Genomic DNA, 27160 nt, shown 5'->3' with positions numbered 1-27160 from the left:
AAAAAAAATATCTGTGAATCTTTTCCTCAAAATTATATCTTTTGTATATTAAATACTGTATGTTGATTGGGACTTCTTGAACATCCTTTTTAGTAGTTTGTCCAACATATTCGCTCATTTGAATTTAAAAATCTACATTGTAAAAATAGTTAGGACTGAAAATTTTGTGAAGTTGACAACTACAGGACAACGTATTTCGGACTATAACCTTATCTAAATTTGGGAGAGGAATAGCACAAGGTTACCTTATTTTTTCTCTCCGTATTATTTCGATGATGTAGGCTACTTATTGTATCAATCAATGAAGAATATTCATTGAATATCAGATAAATACTGCTATGATATCAATGATATAATACTTCTAAAATTCGAAATCAATAAGGTTGGAGAATTATAAAACACAAAATTGATATTAAATATTATTTATTTTTTACAAGCATTCCATAGACTAATACAATGTCATTATTAAAACGTTCAATAAAAATCATCAATACAACTGTTATTGTTTTTCAAAGTAACTCAAGTCTTAATTTTAAATACCGTATGTACACGGAGAATATTAATACGTTATGCCTTGATTGTACAATGTACACAGGTTAACTCAGGGACCTACTGGCAAGATATAATGGGGTTGATATTAAAGTTACAATATGTTATGAAAGCACAAAAACAACATTCAATCAAAAATCAATAAAACATTAAATGAGGGTAATGAAATTCCTGAATTTGAATAAGATAGATAAAGTAATTTCAACAAGGTATTATCTCAATTAGGCCTACTATATCAATGACATTGTGGTTATTAATTGCAATGACATTGAAAAACTAAAATTATTCAAGCTGGGTTTACACCAAAGTTATTAACGAAATGTTAATAACTTAATCCTAATAGATTCTATTAGATTGAACGGAACTTGACAAACACATATGTTCATCATGTGTATGATAAGTTATGTTCAATCTAATAGAATCTATAAGGATTAACATTTTGTTAATAACTTTGGTGTAAACGCAGCTTTAGAAATTTGACCATATGAGACCAAGTAAATAGAATTATTACGAGAAAATATTTTTGACAGAACGCTTGAACAAAAACTTATACTTATGATAAATCTATATAAAATAATAAAAATTAATTTACAGGTTTAAAATAATATAATAATTATTATTATAATATAATCCGAACTCACACAGAACAAGTAATCATGTTTTTAAAATAAATATAATATATATTAATCTCTGTTTATTCAAGAAAGCGTTAAAAATAAAAATCTCTGTAAGTTAAAATGGGAGAGGTCTCCTGAAAGGAACAATGTAAAGCCAGTTAGAATCAATAAGAGTATTAAAGATCAGAATTCCTCAAGTCTAATGTTTCCAACTTCCAATCAATTCCAATTTCGCAATAAATGAAAAAGGTGCGAACAGACTTATGCGCCACGAACCACGTAAACAGATATGTTTACGGAGGTAGTGCACGGACACACACATTTCACATTACATCAGCTGATGCAATACTAATTATGTCACTGTACCTTACTAGCTCTGTACAAATACAGATATAATAGGAATAGCATCAGGTGATGAAAAGTGAAATGCCCGTTTTTGTATAGCATGTTTCTTGGCTCATGAGTCTATACGCACCTTAAAAATAATATTGTATTTTATGAATGCATAAATAAATAGATATTGAATAATTTATGATAAACTAGTTACCATTTCCAACGTATTTTCATCAAATTTTTCACTTATTAAGTTATTTCTTCAGTTAAGGTTAGTTTCACTCTTATCAAATTTAATTATCTCTTCAGTTAAGGGTAGTGGGAGTGGAAACAGAAACGAGAAATAAAATAACCTCTTGAAATTGGGACAGATTGGAAGTTGCAAATCACCTACACTCGGTTGCACAGAAGTTTGTTAACTTTTAATCATGATGAAATACCACTAGAACCGATCAGAAAAGCCTTCAAAAAACCTTCTTTGATTAGTTCTCTTGGGATTCAATCTGGAATAAAATTCAACTTTTAATCATGATTAAATACTACGAGAACCAATCAGAGAAGCTTTCTTTTCAAAAAACCTTCTCTGATTAGTTCTCTTGGGATTTAATCTGGATTAAAATTCAACTTTTAATCATGATTAAATACCACTAGAACCGATAAGAAAAGCCTTCAAAAAACCTTCTCTGATTAGTTCTCTTGGGATTTAATCTGGATTAAAATTCAACGGGCTTTTGTGCAACCGGTGCCATGTCTTTTAGATGTGGCAAGTGGAATTCTATTCAATATCAATGATGTTTGGGTGTGATGTGTTGGTTTTTGAGTGAGGTAAGCTGGTCAGCCATCCAGCTCGAGTTGGTTGTCGGGGTTGGCTTGTCTATGGCTTTGACAGTGATTGATCACCATGGCTGCCAACTCCTTGATGCGGTCATAAGGCGCTTCATCGGCGATCACGCTTTGCAAAATCTCTATGCCTCCTTCCGCTTCCACCAGGCTGCAGTATTTCTCAGCTAGAAAATGAAACAAAGTTTCAATAGAAAGAAAGTAGATACAAATAGAAAATAGATAGATAGAAAGTTTCAATCTTCATGCAAATACAAAGTTGCAACACTTTCACACAAATACAAACTTCTAGCATCTTCATGCAAATACAAAATGTTTTGTGTACACACATGTCGTCATACATTGTTGTGTCATCAAAGCGAAAGGCTTCGAACAACATTTTTGAGATTGGGTTTTTGTATCACTGATATTTCCATATACTTTCTGTGTTTTATAATATAATGTCAATTGATTCCAATTTGTCCTGAATCGGTGCCAAACAGTAGGGAAAAGGAATTAAGGCTCAACATTTTTCTCGACTGTCAATTTAAAATTTTATGAACTGGTAAATACAGTTCAGGACTGATCAATGAGAATAGTGAATTGGTTCTTCAATGAATTGATATTTAGAAGAATTATGCCAGCTGTCTACTAATTTTGGGAAAACGATCCCTCCCTAGTGCTCTAACGATAATGTGACATTTAGCTTTCTGGAAATTTTCATACAAAAACGGGCCGAAGGCCAGTGAATGGGCTGATTAAAGCTTCAAGACTGGAGCTGAACCTGGTTTGCATGACTCCAGTGGACATTCTAGTTACAAGAGGCAGGTAACTGCGAGCTCGTACCTTGAACCTGCATGTAACTAGTGAACAAATAGTTGGAAAGATGAAAGCTTCAAATAAGACATTGTAATTTATAAATAGAGTAAATACATAAATATTATAATTATCAACGAAAAACCAAATTAATATAGTTTCAACCACCCTGAAAACTTCTGCAACTGAATGTATTTATTTATAGATTGATAGATACAATATCATCCTCAACTATGAATGATTGGAAAAGGAACAACAGACTTAAAGCCCAAGACTGTTCCTTTTCCAAATTTAAATAAAAATTGATAGGTTCACGTGGCATTCCAATCTCAATTGAAATTTAACAGGCTGTGCAACCAGGACTAAGTGTTCCATAGTGGAATGGAAAAATATTCATCAATTTTATTTTAATTTAAAGTTTATTATAATTTGATACAGTATTAATCCTTTCTAACCCAAATTATCAAAATGAAGAAAAATTGTTTCATAAGTTACAAAGTTAAAAGGGTTAATTAACTATAGAGGTCCACGTTATAATGGCAGTGTTTGACTAGCAATGGCATTGCTATCCTTGTCTATCATTCAACAAAGCGGATAGCGCTATCTCTTTCTCGATTTGCTCTGTTGTCAGATCGTCTTTTAACAATGTAGAATTGATAATTAACAAAATATTTCATCTTAATTATGTAAATTCATTATGAAATTATTGAAAAACATAATTTCTTGCTTCCACACAGTGTGAGAATGGCTTACTTTGCGTTTTTCCAGTACCTAATTAAGTACTGTCTTCTAGTATGGGGAAATTCTCCGAGGGTTGCAGAAATATTGAGGTTGCAAAAGAAAGTTGTTAGAATTATCAATGCTTCAGGTCCCTTGGATCACTGCAAGCCTATATTTATAAAATTAAATATTAAGACTGGCATCAATCTCTAAATCTTTGAACTTGCTGCTTACTCTTTAAATAAATTACCAGAAACATTTGATTCAATAAACCTGTATCAGCTACCGTCTATAAAAAGCATTGACAAGACAGAGGATCGGCATCAATCTCTAAATCTTTGAACTTCCTGCTTACTCTTTAAATAAATTACAAGAAACATTTGATTCAATAAACCTGTATCAGCTACTGTCTATAAAATGCATTGACAAGACAGAGGATCGGCAACGTTGTTCTGCTATTTTTCTCCACTGCCATTATAACGTGGACTTCTCTATAGATAAATAGATTGGCTACTGACGGTAGACAGTGGTGAGGTTGGCGAGGGCCCACACAGCCCAGTGCTGGCACTCAGGCGTATGTCGGACACGCGCCAACTGCAGAATCGGCTCGAACGAGCGATAGTTGATGTTGCGATCCGAACGCAGGTTCCAGCGCTCTATGGCCTGCACCATGCGCGACAGCACCAACCAACGCGACGGTTCCTTGATGCTCCACGCTTCCTCGCCGTCCGAAGCGATGTGCGACAGCACACCTGCCGCGTTGTAGCTCACCTGTAAGCGACAAGCGACAATTTAGTAATAGGTCGATGGCCTGTGAGCGACAATTTAGTGATAGGTTGCACCATACGCGACAAAACTAGCAAACGCGACGGCTCCTTAATGCTCCACGCTTCCTCGCCGTCCGAAGCGATGTGCGACAGCACACCTATAAGCGACAAGAGACAATTTAGTAAACGTGAACTGCATAACTCGGACCGCTCTGTGTGCACACACCCCAAAGAGGTATTCTAGGGAGCAGATTCTGAGAAATAGGTAAAATTTTGATTAGTTTGGAAAGAATGAAGACTTTTCTACTCTCTAGAATACATCAATAGTTATTTCAAGATAATTGATAATCAAGACCAAGCAGATAATATACCAAATACACTTAACATATTTAATTATGATTGTAAACGTTGTGTCATACAAATCAGTACTGTAGGGCGACTATAATTTTTCAGACATGTTTCAACTTGAATACCCGCTATAACTCTCAGGATTTCTGAAATTTAGATTTATACAGAGACAAACTTCGTGAGTGGTCTCCGTACATCAAAATAAAGAAAAAAGTTCCAGTTAACACGAGTCCTGAAATGCTTTGCTGCCGAGATAATGATGGCGAAAGATTGCACAATTTTCAATTTATAAATCTATGACGGCCTCAAGAGGGTACTAAAATTGTATATTCTCATGTGAAATAAGATGAGAAGTAGGATAAAACTGATTAAAAGTATGTATCAATAACATCAATAATTGTTGAGATAATATAATATGTATTATAATGTTACTGTTTAAAATATGTATTATATAATATGTCAAAAGTTCACCTCGATTCCATCGCTGGTCGAATCGACCAGCTCAGCGAAAACCGAGATGTATCGTGACGTCATCAACCGGGGTCTCAGCGCCTTCACCTCGGCCACGTTGCCTAGCAACCCCATCATGTTCCTCATCAGCTCGTCCTTGTTGGGGAACAGCTACAAACAAACAAAAATTTTCAAAGTTTACTTTTCAAACAAGGAAGAGAGTTTACATTAAGCTGAGTTTACACCAAAGTTATTAACAAAATGTTAATCTTTATAGATTCTATAAGAATGAACGGAACTTGATAAACACATATGTTCATCATGTGTATGATAAGTTATGTTCAATCTAATAGAATCTATAAGGATTAAGTTATTGTGTACAGTAAATTGTTCCAGTTCCAATCATACATTGTTCCATCACGTGACTAGTGCAAAATGTTCCCATGGAACGCCATTTCAAAATCGTTGGTTCAAGCTTTTGGCGCGCACATATAAAGTTGATTTACACTAGAATATGTCGTTTACTAGCTGCGTGAATGAAGAAAGGGCTGTTTTACAAACCTACCGTCTAGAAAAGTGTAAATTTATTTTATTCCATTACTCTCAAATTTTCTATCGAGAAAAATTCATTTAATGAATGGTTATCAAACATCATTATTGGTTATGTATTCTATGCTACGCTATGGTAAACAAACTATCAGCGCATGTACAGAGAAGCAGGCAAACTACAATAATCGACCAATGAGAGCTCAGATAGTTGGAACCTGTTGGAACTGTACCAGGTCGGACAATTTACCACACTTCGACTGTGGGGCAGAAAGTTGGAACTGGAACAGGATTCTGGAACAGAATCTGTCAAAATTCCTCCCATGGAACGTGGAACTTTTTACTTGGTAAATTGTGAATCGGACAATTTACCACATTCCATGTACACAGAACGGGCCCATTAACATTTTGTTAATAACTTTGGTGTAAACCCAGCTTAAGTCAAGCTTTCTTGAATTCAAGCTTTGTTCAAAATGAATGTATTTGCAAACTTTGAGTCAATGATCACACTACTAGAAAAGTGATCAGTAAAACTTTTAAAAAATATTCGATAATTTCTAGTTATGTTATTTTTGAGGAGGAAATAAATTCATTTTTTCATTAACTTACCCTGAGACAAGACAGGAAATACTCCAATCCTTTTCTTTCGAGGAATTTCTTACAGTTTTCGGCTGTTTCGTCGGTCACATTCCACATGGTCGACCAGGCCACTTCGAGAACATCATCGCATCTGGCACGCCGAAGTCTGTCATCGATTAGCGCTAGCATTTTCTGACAAAAAAATTGAATGAATTTGATAAATAATGAATTACTTTTGTTCCTTCGTGGTAATGTACGTAATAATCATTTATAGTAAGCCTTTTCAAATACTTATCCATATACGTATACACATTTTAGAAAAATATTTTAGAGTGTACTTTATAATTTTGTTTTCATTTCACAGATCATGCCCACAAAATCTTCCCACTTTAGCCAGTAATGACATGAGGTACTACGTACGTGTATATCTACTATGATGAGGTTCACGTTATAATGGCAGTGGAGAAAGATATAGTAGAACAGCGTTGCCAATTCTCTGCCTTGCCACAGTCTTCTATTGAGGATAGCTGATACCGGAATATCTGATGCAATATTGACTGTTCATTCTTGTTTTAAATAATCAATTATATTTTATTCGTCTTGAAAATATATTTTTCAATAATTAAGTTCAATAATAAATATTCATTATTGAGATTGATTATTCTGTTAATTATATTTCTACATTGATGGTTAACGATCTGAGAGCGTTGCGGAGCTAGAAAAGAATAGCGCTATCTGCTTTGTCGACTGATAGACAAGGATAGCAACAACAATATTTATCAAATACAGTACTGCTATTATAACGTGGACCTCACTATAGTGAGTCCCCGGGCTGGAGAACTCGCTCATGAACTGTTGTTCAGATTTTGAAATCCGCAACTATGTGAATCTATAGAACTTTATATTTTACTCCATATGGGTAAATATGTCAGTATAATTAGTATAGTACAAACGTTTCCAGAGTTGTTGATCCATCTACCTCACACGCATTAGACACACTTTTATGTCTAGTTTCCAATGAGAGAGAATAATAAACATATTCTTGAAGTACTAAAGTTGTTTAGAATTACTAGCTAGATGTTGTCTAACCAGAGATTGAAATATATGGTTGGAGAACATCTAGTATTTTATCCAGTATGGATAACCACCATAATATCACCTTCACAATTACTTAGAAAAGAAAAAATATTCTCGAAGGTTTTCAAGAATATGCCACTTAGTAAACTGGCCCCTTAATTTGAAAATCCAGATTTCTTTTTCATTTTTTCTCATACCTTCTACCTGTTATGATGAGCCCAGAATCGACTCTGACTCTAAAAAGTTTTTCAAATCATTCATGACCTACTTTTTATATTACACCCTCCCTCACCAGAATATTATTTTCATCCACTCACATCTATTGCTCCGAGTTCACCGAGCAATTTCTTCTGGGAGCCATCGACCTGACAAGCGAGAGAGTTGAGCAGATAGATGCCGATTCTCTGCACAAAGCCTTCCTGCTCCATGTCGGAAACTATGTGCAAAAGCATCGGCACCAGTCTCTCGTATTCGAACAACTGAAACCAAGAAAATATTCGTAAACAAATAATAAACTAGTAGCTCTGTGAACAGTAACCTCACGCAGTATTCTTATCCACATGTACCTGATTGAAACTATAGACCTTATGGAGATACAGCAATAGACTGGCTTCTCCACGCATCTGTGTAATCACTTGTCAGCTGATTTATGATGAATAATTCTATAGTCTGATTTTTACTCTTATATTGGCGTATGAAGGAGGCTCCTTTTTCCTTTTATATTATCCTTGAAATGCCAAATTTCCAAAAACCTTGTATATACGTCGACGCGCAATTAAAAAAGGAACATACCTGTCAAATTTCATGAAAATCTATTACCGCGTTTAGCCGTAAATGCGCAACATATAAACATATAAACATTCAAACGTTTAAACATACAAAGATTTAAACATTAAGAGAAATGCCAAACCGTCGACTTGAATCTTAGCTGCGTACAGATATACGCGCCTCCAACCCGCTCCGCGCAAGCTCCGCCCTCGTTCCGTCATCGCTCTGCAATCGCTCCGCCCCCGATCTGCAGTCGCACCGATCATGAACGTTACGGGAGATGTTAGCTCTTCTCGCGTTCCACTCTTGCTCCCCGGTCGATCATCAATCGCTCTGCTCGAGTGACGTTCGGTTGCGGAGCAGAGCGAAAGTCTGTACGCACCTTCAGACCTCACTTCGCTCGGTCAATAAATAGAGATCAGTAAAATGCCGAATGACAGACTAAGAGAAAAACTTATAACCAACAGTAGATGAGATATTTAAGTAATGAGCTCCTCAATAAAATAGTATATAATATAAATGTATTTATATATTTCAACTGATATAAAAATAACATTCTTAAACAAATAAAAAATAGATTGATATCAGTATAATCCAAAATGAAAGATCAAAGGTACAATCAAGAAAAAAGTATTACTCAACGAATAAGAACCGTTACTGGAAGAGGTGGTCTTCAACTAATGAACGCTTTATGATTTATAAATGAATATTAAACCTGATATCAGTTAAATGTAAAATGACAGACCAAATGTAAAATCGGGAAAAACGAATAAGAAGCAAAATATTGCAGGTGAAATCAGGTAAGATGGAGAAGATATTCAACTAATGAACACTTCCATAAAAAAGTATATAATATACTTGTATTGTATAGTTGAGCTAATCTATATAAATAATAGAAATTTAGAAATTGGGGTACCTTCATTTTTTTCGGAAAGCAATACTTTCCTTACCTATGGTAATAGGGCTTTTTATGTGTGCACCGAATTTGATGATTTTTTCCTAGTTGTGTTCGTTATGTTCAGGACCAGGTTTATGGCCTATCAAATTTATAATCCGACTTCAGGACTCTTTCCTACGGTCCTTCAAAGTTTACATGCAATCCTTATGGAAGATTTGTGAGCTGGCCACACACAGAAATAAAAATCAGCTGTTATAATCATTGCGTCATCCAAAAGCCATCGATAAATTGTAGACAAGAGTGTGTGCTGCTCCATAACCGCCAATGTATTTCATTCTAAACCATTCATTCAGACTAAATACAGTAATTTCATTCAGACTAAAAACAAAATGACTTCTGTGTGTAACCATCCACCAGTGTGGTCTCAGGTTAAAGAAATTGCTTTGCTTCGAATAATTGTGCTGTCTTCGGTGTTTAGAATTAATTGACTTTTTAGTAAACCATTTATTTTGGAGTTGGATAATTATCTATATAAATTAAATCCATTAAAATCCCCCGAAGCCAGTTACTTATTCAAACAAATATCAGTTACTCATTCAGTAACATTTATATTAGTAACAGTTATTACATATTTTAGTTATTAGTCACATATATTCAGTTACTTATTCAGACTTATTATTAATCGATCTTTTCAATACTTCACCGAGAATGGTGATAGGCCTATTTTCAATTCTTCAAGATTTCAGTAGGTCAAGTTTTCATTTGGACCCTTGCGGAGCACGAGTTACCTGCAAGTTTTCAATAAAAGTTGGTATTTGAAGTAATTACTGAAAAGAGTAATCCATTTTGTACCATTGATTTTTATCGAAACCCTCCCCGACTCTCCAATTATAATTCCGACATCAGGGTTCATCGTCACTCACCAATTATTAAAAAGTTTGTGAAGCAATTAATTTCCCAGCTATTTTCCAAGGTCACGCATTAGATTTTTTATAAGTTTCAAATTCCCTGCATGTTTTGAGTAAGTGAAAGGAGTGAACGGGGGAGCACATGTGATTTATGCAAAAATATAGCATAGCTTAAACTACACGCCGATTAATGAATGATATGCGTGATCAATTAATTTGTCAGTTATGATTTTATCGTACACGCACATGGAAGAGTATGCTGAACTGATAATTTGGTCAGTAAAAAAATAAAAGGATGGTCTGGATTTGAGGATTGTTAGTATGGGTTATAGATTTTGAGGTGTGCATCCAGCTAAAATTTGTCATGATATGCATCAACTATTTGGCGGTACGAAGTTCGCCGGGCCAGCTAGTATTGAAATAAAATTTTTAACCTTCAGGCAGTCGCGCTGTTGTAAAAAGTACAACAGTGTCAGTTTTTTTCTGCACAAAACTATTGGATGGGGTGGTGTCAGTGAATGAGTTCCAAAACTTTCTCCCCATCACTCCACTGAGTTGCAGTATCAACCGAGCAATGGTTCAGTCTTTAGGTGCCATTTAGTCGCGACAGTGCATAAGATGGGGAAAGACTGTATACGAGTACTGTAAACGAACCAATAACACAGAATTGATGGCTTTGCTTGGCGTACCTTATTGGGCTATGAAATGGTAATCATCCAAATGTTCATAGGTGTAAAATAATCCAAAAAGATGGAAAAAGTAATTATACAATTTATTAATATGTTTTGACAGTAAACAGAGTACATAATACTTGAAAAATTGGATGTTGTAAAAAGTACAACACGCGACTGCTCTTGTGATCGAGTAAGGCGCGACAACCGGAAGGTTAAACAAATGAACAAAATAGATGAATATCAGTTAAATCAAAAATGACAGACCTAAGGTATAATCGAGGAAAACTATAACAGCGAACAGTAGAGGATATATTCAACTAATAAACTCTTCTTTAAAAGAGTATATAATAAAAAATGTATTGTATAATCTAACTTATATGAGAATAATATTCTTAAACAAATGAACAAAATAGATGGATATCAGTGAAATCCAAAATGACAGACCTAAGGTATAATCGAGGAAAACGAACATTAGAGGAGATATTCAACTAATAAACTCTTCTTTAAAAGAGTATATAATAAAAAATGTATTGTATAATCTAACTAATATGAGAATAATATTCTTAAACAAATGAACAAAATAGATGGATATCAGTAAAATCCAAAATGACAGACCTAAGGTATAATCGAGGAAAACTATAACAACGAACAGTAGAGGAGATATAAAACTAATAAACTCTTCTTTAAAAGAGTATATAATAAAAAATGTATTGTATAATCTAACTAATATGAAAATAATATTCTTAAACAAATGAACAAAATAGATGGATATCAGTGAAATCCAATATGACAGACCCTAAGGTAATCGAGAAAAACTATAACAACGAACAGTAGAGGAGATATTAAACCAATAAACTCTTCATTAAAAGAGTAAATAATATAAAATGTATTGTTTAACTAAATTAATAACAAATGAAAAATAGATGGATATCAGTGAAATCCAAAATGACAGACCTAAGATACAATTGAGGAGAGTATTATTCTACAAATAAGAAGCAAGAATATGGCAGAACCAAGGTAAAATCCAAGAAAACATCTAAATGAACTCCTCTATAAAAGAGTATATGCTATAATTATATTCTATGAACTAATATGAAAATAGTATGATTAATATGAATATAAACAATATGAATAGTATTTGTGAACAAATTAAGAATACATGGATATCAGTGAAATGCAGAATGATAGACAGACCAAAATTATAGGTACAATCGAAGCAATTATTATTAAAATTAACAAAAGAACCCACAGTGGAAGATATTAACTAATGAACGCTGGATGATTTCTAAATGAATCTTAAAACTAAAGTCCGTGAGAAATTACTTTTAACAGGGCTCTTTCTCGAAGACGTAGAGGTCCGATGATCTATCCTTCTCTAATCACTCCCTCTACCTAGCAGCGTTCTCCTTCTTTTGTGTCTGTGTGAGAGAACACCCCTCCAGCTATTGCTGGCAATGTTCCAAATCGTTTACTGGTCAGCAGGTATATTGGTTTGAGTATGTAAAGCCCGGTCCAGACGTTCAAGTTTAGCTTCAGTCTTTTGCTCAAGCAAAAGTCGGAGCATGTAAGTCGTTGCGTCTGGACGGTAAAACGGATGGGTCTTCAAACATTGCTCGTCAAACTTAAAATATATCGGCCGGGAATCTTTTTCCATCAAACCGTCCGTCTTTTGCCTATCCACCAAAACCTAAATTGCGTAAAAATGGAGATAGAGAAATTGTGATTCCAGATTCGGATTCAGCGCCTTCAAATTAATAAAATGCCTCTCGAGTACTTGAAAATAAGAAAGTTTTTTATCGATTGTATATAACGCCATTTAACCTTTTTTCTTTCTTGATTCTCATGATACTTTCAGAATTAGAGAGTTATTTGATGTTGATATTATGATTTACTATCATGATATATTAAGATGTACTATATCGTTGATAAGAATACTATCTACAATCCATTTACAATCACTGTGTCTTGAGATATGGCATGTAAACAAAGCCATTTAGCGATTAACAGTAATATTTTTGTCATTATGCTGTTAAATGTAGCATTATCCAGTTGAATCAGCGAAAAAATACGATATAATTATTACTCATCTACCGGATATATGTCAACCGTATACAATTCAGACTCAATGAGCCATATCACAATTCATATAGAAGTGACACATAACCTCTAGCTACTTTGGACTGTTGTAAAAATAAGGCGTAAGTTAGCCTGTGGTACTTTTCTGTGAGTTGTATGATTCTGAATGATTGAATAAATAAATAAATAAACATATCAAGAACTGAACTTGTGAGCACAAAAATAGGAAAACGGACGACATAAGAAGGATGCGTGTGGATCCATTTTTCCATCAGTCTTTTGCTTGAACCAAACGATCCGTCTTTTGCTTGAGCAAAAGACTGAAGCTAAACTAGAGCGTCTGGACCGGGCTTTACGGAGATGTGTTCATCACAAGAACGTAAAGCGAAATGACACGGCGCATCCAATTGTGCGCAGGATGTCCGTCTGTGTCTATGCTACAAACTGTGGAAGGAGAAATGGGTATCTCCTCTTCATGTTAAAAGTAATATCTCACAGACTTCAATATGGATATAATAAATCTTGAAGATGAACAAAATATTAGTTGTGATGAAGCAGAGAACAGACACATTGCAGGTCTCAACAGAATAAGTTCAATTCATCTCTAATATCAACATAACAGCATACAGAGAGGATGAAGTATATTGATGAATATTGATGAAGATCTGATGATATGAATGAATGAACTAAATATTATGAATATAATGAATCTTCAAGGCAAGCATGATATCAGGTGTGATGGTATAGAGAACATGAGCAATATATGTCAATTCATCTTTGATACCACTATTGCAGCATTTGAACAAATTTAATTATTGAGAAATAACACAGTTTTATTCTTGTCACATCCACATTTGAAAGAATAAGACGTTGATGTTGTCAACTTCTAGACGTTGATGTTGTCAACTTCTAGACGTTGATGTTGTCAACGTCTAGCACATTATTTATCAGTTATCAGTACTATAAGTTATCATTTTTACATAACCTCTAGACTGTGTGTTCCAAATTAAGGTTTAGACCAGTTTTGGGCGAATGCCTGTTGTTTCTACCAGGATTTGTAAATGGATAAATAAATAAATAAATATTTGTTCAAAAATTGATTCATATTACAGAACCAGGTTTCATGGCAACACCTACCACACTTTAGCTGAACTGAGATGAGACCTGTGTTAACATGAAACCTGGTTCTGTAATATGAATTAATATTTGAACAAATATAGTGGTATTGACAACATCAACGTCTTATTCTTTCAATTATGGAGAAATACCACAATATCTCATACCATACAATCAAATTATTGCATCCACATTTATTATATTTGTTCATAGGACTCCATTTTTTCAAACTGTTGAATAATAGGACTCCAAACTGGAGTTGAATAATAGTTTGAATGAAGAAAAATGAACTTGAAGGTTCAAGAAAAAAGGAGAATGATACCAAACCTAACAACGCTCGTATGCACTATCTCAGTTTAAAAGGAGATAAATCAACTGCTCGTTTAAACCCGGATTGTAACACATAATAATGAACGCAACCATATTAACAACTAATCGTGGATTAGCGTTTAAACCCGAATAATAATGAACACATAATAATGAACGCAGCCATATAACAAGTAATCGTGGTTTAGCGTTTAAACCCGGATTGTAACACATAATAATGAACACAACCATATTAACAACTAATCGTGGATTAGCGTTTAAACCCGAATTGTAACACATAATAATGAACGCAATCATATTAACAACTAATCGTGGATTAGCGTTTAAACCCGAATTGTAACACATAATAATGAACGCAGCCATATCAACAAGTAATCGTGATTAAGCGTTTAACGTAGATAGTGCATATGGATTGTATGCACAATCTCGGTTTAAACGGAGATAGATCAGTTGTTGGATCAAACTAGGAATAGATCACACCATACCAATACCTTCATGCAATCTTAGTTTAGGTTCAACGTGAACCTCAAGTCAAGCAATAACTTAATAAGCACATGTTGACAATATTGTCCTTGCTTCAATCCCCAGTTACAAATACCTCGATTACAATCTCCATTGGGACGTTCTGCTAATAACGGGATGGTTTATCCCGGGTTGGATGTGACATTGCACCCTTTTATAACAAATCAAATTGTTTACTTATAATCTGAACTATTAGTTCATGAAATTTTCCTAATCTTAGGTGATAGTTTTCTGCACAACAACTTTTCTCCGAATTGTTCGCGAACGCAATCTGAAAAATAAGAATAAATAAAAGCAACATATGAAAACCTGGTGTGGCGCACTCACATAACTTTCCTTGCCGTTATGAAGATTTCAGCAAAAAAATTTCTCGTGTGTCTCTGGCGTTAATCGAAAATCGATATATATATATAAAAATGAATGTCTGTTTGTGTGTTAGTTTGTTTGTTCCCTATAGACTCGAAAACTACTTGATAGATCGGCATGACACTTTGGGAATGTGTTGCGTGAATATTGGGGATGGTTTCTGACCAGAAATGTTAATAGGGGGGCTAATAATAATTATATATTAATCCATTTTACAGATCTATGTTTTCGAAATTGTCGGCCGAGCGGCTAACGTAGAACGGGAAGATCATCATGATTCAAGGTCATGTTGTGATAATATGATTTAGCATCTAAACTTACCAGCTGTAATAAACACTGTCTGTGATAAAATTGTTTACTGGTATTGAAACTGTAGTTTTAAGCACATAGGAAGTCCGTATTGAGATGCAAATGAAAATATAAATAAAATTTAATGATTCACCAAATAAAGTCAAGTGTGACATGAGATACATTTACTTTTTGGCGGTACGAAGTTCGCCGATTAAGCTAGTAATATTATAATTCAAAATTGATCAGCTGACGAGATCAATAATTCTGCTATCTCTTCCAGCGAATGATTCAACAGAGTCAACAGTTGCCTCTCTCATTAAGTTAGCATATGAATAATCACATTTCCTCGAGCTTATTTTGAATTTTAGGTGAAAATGTTACTGGACATTAATTGCTGGGATTTTTACGCTCAATCTTTTCCACATAAAATTTTTCGTTTAAATTGTTTCTGAAGCCTGATAGTTGGAAATCTTTAAAAGTGTTGCATAAGCTGATTCTGTTTTGGTGTTCAGTGCGTTGATATGTTCTTTAAATCTTTGTTTGAATGATCGTCCACTTCTGCCAATATAGAATTTTCACAATCGTTACATTTTAGTTTATATACCCCAGGGAGGTTGGTGAAAAAAAAATGGTTACCCTCACCCCCAAAACCACCGATAACACCGACAAACACAACCTCCCTGGGGTATATAAACTAAAATGTAACGATTGTGAAAAATTCTATATTGGCAGAAGTGGACGATCATTCAAACAAAGATTTAAAGAACATATCAACGCACTGAACACCAAAACAGAATCAGCTTATGCAACACATTTAAATGAAACCGGGCACTCCCACACAAGCATAGATACCAACCTCACAATACTGAAAGTAAAAAGAAATGGACATGAATTAAATACAGCAGAACAGTTTGAAATTTATAAAGCCACCATCCTAGACAGTAACAACATACTAAATGAACAGCTGAATTTCAAATCCAACAACCTTTTTGATCACATAATAAACACCACAAATCTTCCTAACCGTCAAAACATTTCCGGTCTGCACTGTTGAAAATGATCGCTAGACGGTCGAAAGTACTTCAGTCAGTAAGTAAAAGTTTTTAATTACTTACTTAATAAATTGACTGCATGTCGTGTTCAAATACAAAAAATGTGTGTTATTTATTTTGTTATCATAGTTCTTTCCCCTCCTTACACAAGTCAGTTTCAATTACTGTAAAACCTCGTTAATTTATCCAAGTAACTTGCCATAATTTGCTAAATTAGTATTGATAGCACTTAGGCCAACGACAAATATTGACACTTACCACATCATAAGGAATTTTGAACTGGCACAGAGTAAGGCAGCCGTTTCTCATCATGGTGTCATCATATTTATGAGCGTTCATGCCATTCAAAAGCGTCGTAATGATGCGCCGTTTCGTACTGAGTGGGAGTGATGGCTTGTCTTTTATTTTCACAATGTAGAAAAGTGATGCACTGGAAAATAAGAAAATATTTCATTAGAGAGTGGAAACTCAAACACAAATAGATTTCCTACAAATTATGTTTCTCTAAACAAAATTCCGATAAAATTCATTGATTCAAAGATTACTATCAGGGAATAGTACTTTACGTCACAAGTCCGGTAACGATAATTTACCGCATGAGTATGATTATTTCTGCCCGAAACGTAGTTGAGGGCAGAATTATCATACGAATGCGGTAAATACGTTACCGTACAATATTTTTTGTCATATTTATCTGAGAAAGAATAATATTGCTGAGACACAGAAACCATTCCCTGCTTATGCTCGAGTTACTGCATTTTATAAACATGACCTAGCCCGTAGCGCCTAGTTCATAACAGACATCGAGCTCAAATAGGATAATAAAGGCCTATATTATAAGATTTCAGATGAGTTCTTATAACTTGAAACTTCTTAGATGAGTTCTTGAATTATTTGAGTTATTATATTAACATAGGACTATATTAACTATAGAGCTAGGAAACATACTCGACTGTAATGAAAACATATGATTCTATTACAGTATAGTATGCTGTAATGAGAATCATATGTTTATTTGTTCTACAACCAGCTGTTTACCGGCTTGATTTCATGGATGTAAAATAGCTGAAATTGAATGACTATTACAAAAATAAATTTATCGGTTGAGCAGAATATATATTTATGCTTCAATACCTAAATTTTAATAAATCAATTGATATTTTGCTTGAGTTTTAAATTTATTTTTTTTAATATTATTTTTGAAAGTTGATTACAAGCACTGGGACGTTGGTAAGCACAAAATGGTAGAAGTGTTGTCATTCGTTTTATTACTCAGAAAGATATATGTTATTCTGTTTAATTTATTTTATATTTTTTCTTCTATTTTTCTTCATTCATTTTCATTTAGAAGACTAATTGTATTTGATTTGTTTTTGGTTCACCTAGTGGATATAATGTTAACACGAAATTACTTCATATTTTTTTCTTCATCATTGTATTATTTATTATAAGTACTATTAGTAGGTGACTTTTTATTATTATTTATCTTTTCAAAGCCACATGAATTAGTTGAGTGCAAAAGTGTTCAATTGGAAGTACAAAGGCGGTACTGTATCCTTTTATGTTGAAAATAATCTTCAATTTATTCCTTGACCAATATAGAAGGCTTAACTAATGGGTTTTACCTTCACAAACAATATTTTTATCAATTTAAGTCAAAATAGAATAGCTTATTAGTCTTTAACTGGGTGCTATAAAAAACAAGAAAAAAACCTTTCTTCTTGTTGTTTTTTCATGTTTCAGTATTTTTTTTTACTTTTTACTGTTCTCTTTACGAACTCACAGGTAGCGCACAAGTCTGACTTTGCTGGCTGTGCCAAAACATCAAGATTTATTATAATTTACATTTGTCTCATGTATCTTGTATTTTGGCAAAATAAATATTTTATTCTATTCTAGAAACTCTGTAAGAAATAATGAAAATTTATTACAGAAGGCATTAAGTGATACACTCACTTGAAAATGGATTTGATATGTCAAAACATGTCGTGAGTCATAAAATGAAATTTTTAAAAAGCTGAGAAAGCACAACACATAACCTATAGTGAGGTCCACGTTATAATGGCAGTGGAGAAAGATAGGAGAAAATCTTAAACAATAGCAAAATTAGTGGCATCCCAGCCCATATTCATATATAGTGGGGGCCGCATTTTCTTAGATCAGCAAATAATCAACCAATTGTATTAATACTTTGTGAATAATTGTAGCTTATATGCTTTTTGTAATCATGTCTATAATTTGAATAAACTTCTCTGGTCGTGTTGTACCCTCGACCAGAGACATTATCATTATTAAACGTTGCCGATCATCTGTCTTGTCAATGCCTTCTATAGACGGTAGCTGATACAGGTTATTGATGTAATATTAACGGTTCATTCTCTTTTAAAATAATCAATTATATTTTATCAAGCAAGAAATTGTATTTTTCAATAATTTCATAATGAATTTACATAATTAAGATGAAATATTTTGTTAATTATTGAAACCGCATATCGATATATCGAAGATATTCACATTATTAATCATTACCACTTAATTCTACATTGTTAAAAGACGATCTGGCAACTGAGCAAAGCGAGAAAGAGATAGCGCTATCCGCTTTGTTGAATAATAGACAAGGAAAGTAATACCATTGCTGGCCACTGTTCAAAGAACTACGGATCCTCACAGTCTTCAGTCAGTACCTGCTTACTTCGTTATTGCTTCTAAAAGAACAGCTACATAAATTTCAAGTGATAGGCCAGGCTCATGATTATTCTAATAGAAGACGTGATGATATAGACCTGCCACAATTGCGATTGGCCAGATCACACAACAGTTTTCCAATTCGCACCCTCAAAATATTCAACAGGCTCCCATTGTGTCTCCGCGAATTGGAAGATAAAAAATTTTAAAATGTGCTTCGAGATAAACTCCTCAAACTTCCACTCAATTCCTTGAGTGAAGAAGAGATCAGTCGTTTTATTTGTCTCTTTGACATGCCATCTCGATAGTTTGTGTACATTTTATGAACGTTTGTGTTTTTAATTTCTTTTGACGAAATCTATCCAGTGTAAAGACTGGTCATGGATGGAAGGAAAATTTGATTGAATTGCTAATCAAACACTGTCATTATAACGTGGACCGCACTATAGTTCCATTTGGACTGTCGTATAAATTAGAATTGAAACCGTTTTTGGCGTGAGCCTGTGGTACTTTTCTAGAAGTTGTGTTGTTTTAAATGATTGAATAAATACTGATGAAAATCACTGAATGAGTACCTTCCGGATATTTGTATGTGCTTCTTGGAGACGTGCCTATCCATTGCTTCCAAGACAATCATGAGGGATCTGGTGATGTCCTGACAAGACTCGTATCGCAACAGATGGTACAAGTCGTTCAACACACGCTGCAACACGTCTGGGCGACCAATGTAGGCTGCGGCTGCCGTCAGAATTTGAGCTTCGTTTGCGTCACCTGAAATCTGAAATCAAACACAATTATTAGAATCGAAAGCTACTTTCTATAGTTCGCTAAAGTGCTACAGTTAACTGTTGAATACATCTCAAAAAATTATGTAATTTTTATTATTGGTAAACGAAAACCGGAAGTATCTAATAGTAATAATTTATTCTTTAGCATTTGAACAGATGCAAATCTTTATTGATTTAAACAATAAGTACATAATCAAAATGATGGACAGAGAAAAAAATAAGGTAACCTTGTGCTATCCTCTCTCAAATTTAGATAAGGTTTGTCACCTGGTCATATGGGACTTATATATGAATCATATATTTATCTCAAATTGATCAGAATTTTAGAATTTTCAAATTAAAAAAGTTCAATGAACAGTGTTTTTGTCTTTGAACAATCTTTGTCATCGACAGAAAGATTATTTATTTCATTTGTTGTCAATATTACCGTAGCTTCTCTTTTGTTTCTAATAACAAACGTGCCGCTTGTGCGACAGATAAAAATATGTACTTGAAATGTTTTCATGTTTGGCATTGACTGAGTTTATATTAATAACCAAAATTTAACTTTTGGGGAGAGCTCGTTCGTTAAGATTGTGAGAAAAGTCCGGCTGATCCAGTGAAAAAGGCTGTTATTCTGTCACAGATCGGGCAGTTTAAAAATAATTGTATTGTTAAGGGAGACGGGTTCTGAGCCTATTCATTGGTTCAGTTAATTTTTGTTCTTTTAAAATACCAACTGTAAAGTCGCGATTAAACCAGTGGATGCCAAAGGGGGAAGCCATATTCAAAAGGTAGGTGACTACTGGATAAGATCATTGTTCTTAATTTTCATAACCACAAAGATTGAATCATCATTAGCAGCAAGCGAGTGTTTTCCCCATTAATTCATATCAATAATGTTTTTATAATAAAATTAATCTTGTTTTGTTTAAATGTAAATATGTTAGAGACTCATTAAAGTTCTAGTTATTCTGTTCTCTTTCTTTATCATAGTTCTTTCCCCCCCTTACATAATTGGTGAAGGCACAGCCTGCGTACAGGTTACACGTAGTCCGAAATAGGTTAATTCTTGTAGTTGTTAACTTCACAACATTTTCTGAAAGTTCTTCATCTGATTGATGTAGATCTATTTACTACAATGTGGGTGGTTCCTTAATATTGAAGTTGTGAATTTACAGGTTTCAAACTGTTTAAAATTTGGTTTTGAACTCGGCAAATATACTTTTTCAGCTTTGAGCGCTCATAAAAAGTTCAAAAACGTCAAAGAAAGGAACGAATTATATGAATATCATTTGAGATTACCTCTTCCTAACAATATCCTTAGAATTGGATTTTGACTGATAGTTTTTCAGTTATTGACGTTTTTCAAAAATATTGAAAAATCTATAAATCTCGAAAACCAAGGTCGATATAAGATAACTTTACTGGCCATTTTTTATTGCAAATTCGTGTGGATTTTGTTGGTGAGGAGTCTCTTGTGGGAAGGTACCACCTCACCTAAATATACATAATTTATCCTTCAATGGGTCTTTACAGCTTTCACACTTCAGCCGGGACCGACAATGTAAGGTGCCCATCCGATAACACAAGATTAGGAGAAAAGTATTAGTAATAGATTATACCACTTTGGCCGGTATATCATGGCGTCTGCAAGCCCCATGGTGTGTTCCGTAAAGGCCAAGAAATTCAAACGGGTTGTTAACTCGAGTGACCAGTCCAGGTATATCCGTTCTGTGTTGTACATTATCCTTCATTTCAATTTCTTTCATCTCAATTTCATCGTCATCTTCTTTCCCTTTCATATGATGAATAGTGTGTTCTGCAACTCCTGAAAAACATAACATATTTATTTTGCAACATTAAAAGGATGTTAATGAATTGACTTTTTGTGTAGTTGAGAAGTTGATATTGAGGTAATTATTCATATTGAATGAAAAAGACTAAGAAATTGTCAAAAACCACAGATTTATTGATACTTAGAAAGACCGGTTTCGGTTATTACACATTGTCAATCTCTGATAAACCAGATTGACAATGGTTTAATAACCGAAACCGGTCTTTCTAAGTATCAATAAATCTGTGGTTTTTGACAATTTCTTAGTCTTTTTCATTCAATTAATGTATTGAAGCAAATGATTGATTAAGCAACACAAAGATTTATGAAAGACTTGGGAGATTATATGAAAGATTCGGATGTAATTAACATTAGTTCAATCAGAAAAATAACTCCTGAATTTCTTTATCCATCACGCAGGCCCCGGGCTCAGGTGAATTGTGCCCTGGGTAAATCTTCTACTGGCGCCCCGTTATTACTATCAAGTAAAAGCAAATAAATAATCTATGTCACCTATATTTTATGAAGTAAATAACAAGATCACGTCTTTCAAACACAAAACTGTAGACCTCTTAACATTCTTCAGACGATTCAAAGCGGAAAATCCTCTCTCTGCAGAGCAGTTGGTGACTGCCCTGCTTGGAAGAATATTCTAAAGGTGCGTACAGATATAAGCGCCGCGAACATAAACAATTCACTTTTAATCAGCTGATATCTGTATTTTTACAGAAATGGTAAGATACAGATATAAAAAGCTTGGCATCAGCTGATTAAAAGTGAATTGCTCATGTTCGCGGCGCGTAAATCTGTACGCACCTCAACAGCTACTCCAAGATTTGAGAAAGTAGACTTCAATTCATGTTCTATAATTTATTCAAACATGTCATTGATTCCACCAAGTTCTTCCCGTTCTCCATACATTTTGGAGTGCAGACATTCATATTCACATTCACTTCTTATGTCATCAGTGTAGGAGGCATTAGTTTTGTTCGCAGCTTGAGGTAAGGCCTCTTTCTGTGATTCTTTTTGAAGAAGAGCAGAGAGTATGGTATTTAAATCTTTTCAGTTATCTTTTAAAAAGATATATCAGCTTATAATTCTCATGTTTCTTACTATTTACATTTAACATTTCCGGTATTATATTATTACATGTTTTACTTTTCTATTTAGGCTATTTTTGAAAATATTAAAAAATTTGGCACCCTGGGCAAATACCCAATCTGCCCATTTATAGCCCGGGGCCTGCCATCACGAACTGCTAAATGTTTCATCAAGTTTTAACACTAAAATGACGACTGGCAGACTATATAAATTGAGAAAAATATTATATTTTTACTCACTGACCGGAGCATGCTTTTGAATCACATGGGATTTATTGACAATGTGCTCATGTCAACTAGTGACAATGAATTCCATGCGATTCGAAAGCATGCTTCAGTTAGTCAGTAAATATTTTATATTTTTCACGATTTATGTAGTCTGCCAATCGTCAATGAAGTGTTAAAGCTTGATAATAAATAGAACATTGGCTAATCAATTTCCTTCATGAAAACCCAAGGACTACGTACACAAATCTAAATCCCATCAGAGTAAATCTATATATATAAAAGCGAAATGGCACTCACTCACTGACTGACTGACTCATTCACTTACTCACTCGCAGTACTAAAAATCTACCAGACCAAAAACATTCAAATTTGGTAGGTATGTTCAGTTGGCCCTTTAGAGGCGCACTAAGAAATCTTTTGGCAATATTTTAACTCTAAAGTGTTGTTTTTAAGGGTTTTAAGTTCGTGTTTTAGCATGTATATTCTTCTTCTCCCAATCTCTTAATTATAATTGAAATTTCCATATCATATGTTACTATAGAACTATAATCTAGATAGAGTACCTCTTCGAAACAGTTGTTAACTGGCAACTAAATTAATAATTTTGTCAGGTTGGCATTAAGTTGAGTTGACTTTGTTAGGTTGGCACCAAGTTGAAGATTTAAATGCATTTATCGCAGAAAAATTGATTGGGCACTGCTACTTCAATCCTGGGAATATTATTACTAGCCGTCAGGCTCGCTTCGCTTGCCATATCCGTTTAGCCAGACGTAGTCTGGCCCCCGACTGGATTGTCCTAACATATGATAAAAATGCTCAAATGAAAAATGCAGGCGAGCGAAGCGAGCCTGCTGATTTCATTCTTGGACGATCCAGTTGGGTGTCCAGGGGGCGGAGCCCCCTGGCTAGACGGATATGGCGAGCGAAGCGAGCCTGACGGCTAGTATTTTATATTTTTCTAAGTAAATATTTAATATTTTTCACGATTTATGTAGTCTGCCAGTCGTCAATGAAGTGTTAAAGCTTAATAATAAATAGAACATTGGCAAATCAATTTCCTTCATGAAAACCCAAGGACTACGTACACAAGTCTAAATTTAGAACTAATTTAATAATCTTGAATTATACTAAGCTCTGATGAACTGGCAGAACTGAGGAATGTGTTTCAGACAAAAATCTAGATTTCTAATCATAATGTTTCTGATTTACAGTGTGACCAGTTCAATAATAATGTGGGCCCTGGTTTATATCATCTGTTATCTTTGTTTATATAATGAGATGGGCTGAAAAAACTGGCTGACATGCATCCTAAAGCTGAGTTTACACCAAGTTATCAACACAATGTTCATTTTTCCCTCTTTACAGATTTACAGATTTAACCTACTCTAGAACATGGTACGCCATAGTGGAGTAGGTCAATTTCCACACAGAAAAATCTAAACAAGTAGAGGACACATAAGATTTTTTGTAACTAACTATTGTATGTAATATTGTAATTTATCTAATATTTTGTGTTATTGATGTTGTAGTTATAGTTTTTTTTCTTTGGGAAATAAACATTTTATTCATTTATTCAGATTCTATTAGATTGAACGGAGCTTGAAAAACACATATGTACATCATGTGTATGATAAGTTATGTTCAATCTAATAGAATCTATGAGGACGGAGAAATAAACATTTTGTTAATAACTATGGTGTAACGCAGCTTTAGATGATAAAACATAGATGATTAAAAAAAAAATATTGTCCCGTTATAAGATTACAGTACACATAAATATAAGATAGTTTGGCAATTGTTGTTACTCACCTGTGCCAGCTAAATTTGTTCCAGATATATCTAATGAAGTTAAATTTGGCAAGCTTATTACAATCGATTTCAGAATGTAGTTGTGATTGACAAACACGCCAGTCTTATCGTGCGTATGCGAAATATCCAAGTGTCTGGAATATACATATAAAAAATGATTAGTCTATAGCCACACAATAGATGTTTATTATAAGATGAATCTATACAATAAAAGCGAATGACACTAATTCATACAATCACTCACTCACTGATTCATAGCCAACAGAACTAAATTTTATTTCATCTTTCAAAACGGTGAATTTTTGTATCAGTGTAGTGTGTAGAATACACTCTTTAGACACTACAGTGAGTCACTCTTTGAAGGATGAGTCATCTACTAAAAAAAGTTGTTGAGTACCAGCTCAGCACCCATGCTTTCCTACAAGAAAAAAGATAACACATACTTCTTAAGAGATATTTATGAGCAAAACACTTTAGAAACAAGTCATGGCTCAAAGTAACTTACGAAATTCTATAGCCTATTCTTAAAGATTGAATTTACATCACAATTATTTTAAATATTTTGCCATCACTGACTGTAGATTAATGAAAAACCAAAATTTTGAAATATAGGCCGCGACTGCAAATATTTCAATAAAAGTAAGACTAGGTTTTACCCAACTTTTACAGTCTTTGTTAACGAATGTTGGAAAGGCAATAATGAGATTGAGGACCTTGAACGATCATAAATTTGCATCAAGTTGAGTCTCTATACTAGTAACAAATTCATGTCCTATTTTACAAATTACAGAATAGAAATGGAAGAATCTAAACATAAAATTAGCTTACCTTAAACTTTTCAACGTGCATATTGAAGGCAGCATTTCCAAAATGTTTTCTGCGTTGTGCAGACACAATGACACTAGACTTGATTTGGATGTCAGACACGACAGATTTCCCAGAGGTGCACTGTTGGATAAGTCCAAGTACATTAATTTAGGAAACTGCTCCAGAATTAAACTTATGAATCGTGCTTCTTCCACCCGGAAACTATGTAGAGTTAAGCGTCTAAGATTTGGTAATTTGAGTACGGGATATGTCTCATTCACGAGAGGTCTTTCACTAGATAAGTCATTCATTAGATAAGGCTTATAAGGCAGTAAATTCACGTTTCTACCTATAATTAGAGATGTGAAGCACTCATTGTGCATATTTATAGCCTTTATAGAATCTGGTGATATACGAGTACATTTTACAAGTTCTAATTCAGCCAAGTTGTGACTAACTAGCCTTTTCAAGCCATCATCATTTATGTTTGACTCCTTCAACGAAATTCTTTTCAGGTTTGTAACTTCTGGATTTGAAAATATTCTAAGGAATCTATCATCCAAAACAGTCTTACATTGCAAATACGCTTGTATAAGTTTTTCGCAGATCTCTCTAGGCAGGGCTACCCCATGCAACAGTTCATAACCTTGTTCAGTTTCATGGCTTATAATGCTTAAATTATGTGCAATGTATTTACAACATTGATCTAGCAGAGAATCAGGCCCACTTTCGGAACTATTTTCATCAATGAACTGCATTATTTTTTGTTTCTTCCAACCACTCGTCAAATTCCTAGTTTCATAATAGTCTATCCATTTCTTTGTTTAGATGGAAAAACAGATCTTAGCACATCACAAGTAACTTAGCTCAAAATAGTATCACTTTCAACAAAATTCTTATAAAAATAAATAATTATTAATCAAATAAATAACTTAAAATGCGAAGAATCAAGTTGCAGATTGAAGAACCTAGCCTATGAAGTGCACTATTTACAAAACAAACATATTTCACGGAAATTTTAACCTATACCATAAACTCGATAAAAATAAAAAGAGTATATGAAGACACTTTTGCCATGCTGTCAAATAAATAATAATACGTTAAAAAGTGTGTTATAAATGTTGCGAAACTGATGAAAATGTCCAAGAATTTTAACACTGCGCACAAATTGTCGTCATAACCATCAATAGCGCAAACTCAGAAGCAGTGCAGCTGCTGTCATAATAGTCACGTGACCTCTATCAGCTGAACTGTAAACAGCTGCTCAGTGAATTAAACATTTTATATTATTTTTTATTTTGATCACAA

General features: G+C 33.9%; 1 protein-coding gene across 1 annotated transcript; it reads right to left on the bottom strand.

Annotated features, from left to right (window-relative positions):
• Window positions 1-406: 406 nt before the first annotated feature.
• Window positions 407-27055, bottom strand: LOC111052067 (protein zer-1 homolog). Its single transcript, XM_039431526.1, has 10 exons — window positions 25874-27055; window positions 25046-25179; window positions 21697-21902; window positions 19880-20082; window positions 16878-17049; window positions 7939-8100; window positions 6575-6736; window positions 5441-5590; window positions 4373-4625; window positions 407-2506 (listed from the first exon to the last, which is right to left on the bottom strand). The coding sequence occupies exons 1-10, from the start codon at window positions 26608-26610 to the stop codon at window positions 2334-2336; spliced, it is 2352 nt and encodes a 783-aa protein (XP_039287460.1). The 5' UTR covers window positions 26611-27055; the 3' UTR covers window positions 407-2333.
• Between the last annotated feature and the right edge of the window lie 105 nt (window positions 27056-27160).

Source organism: Nilaparvata lugens, chromosome 6, assembly GCF_014356525.2.
Source record: "Nilaparvata lugens isolate BPH chromosome 6, ASM1435652v1, whole genome shotgun sequence".
Lineage (NCBI taxonomy): Eukaryota > Metazoa > Arthropoda > Insecta > Hemiptera > Delphacidae > Nilaparvata > Nilaparvata lugens.
Note: the sequence above shows the minus strand (reverse complement) of the source record. Positions and strands in the feature narration are given on the sequence as shown.

What these genes read in the sequence shown, in the direction of transcription:
- LOC111052067 (XM_039431526.1), bottom strand. Translation starts at nt 26,610, where the DNA reads ATGCAGTTCATTGATGAAAATAGTTCCGAAAGTGGGCCTGATTCTCTG. An exon ending in AACAAATTTAGCTGGCACAG is followed by an intron (nt 21,903 to 25,045) that starts GTGAGTAACAAC and finishes TATGTTTTTCAG; the next exon opens with GAGTTGCAGAACACACTATT. An exon ending in GTGAACTCGGAGCAATAGAT is followed by an intron (nt 6,737 to 7,938) that starts GTGAGTGGATGA and finishes TTTTTTTGTCAG; the next exon opens with AAAATGCTAGCGCTAATCGA.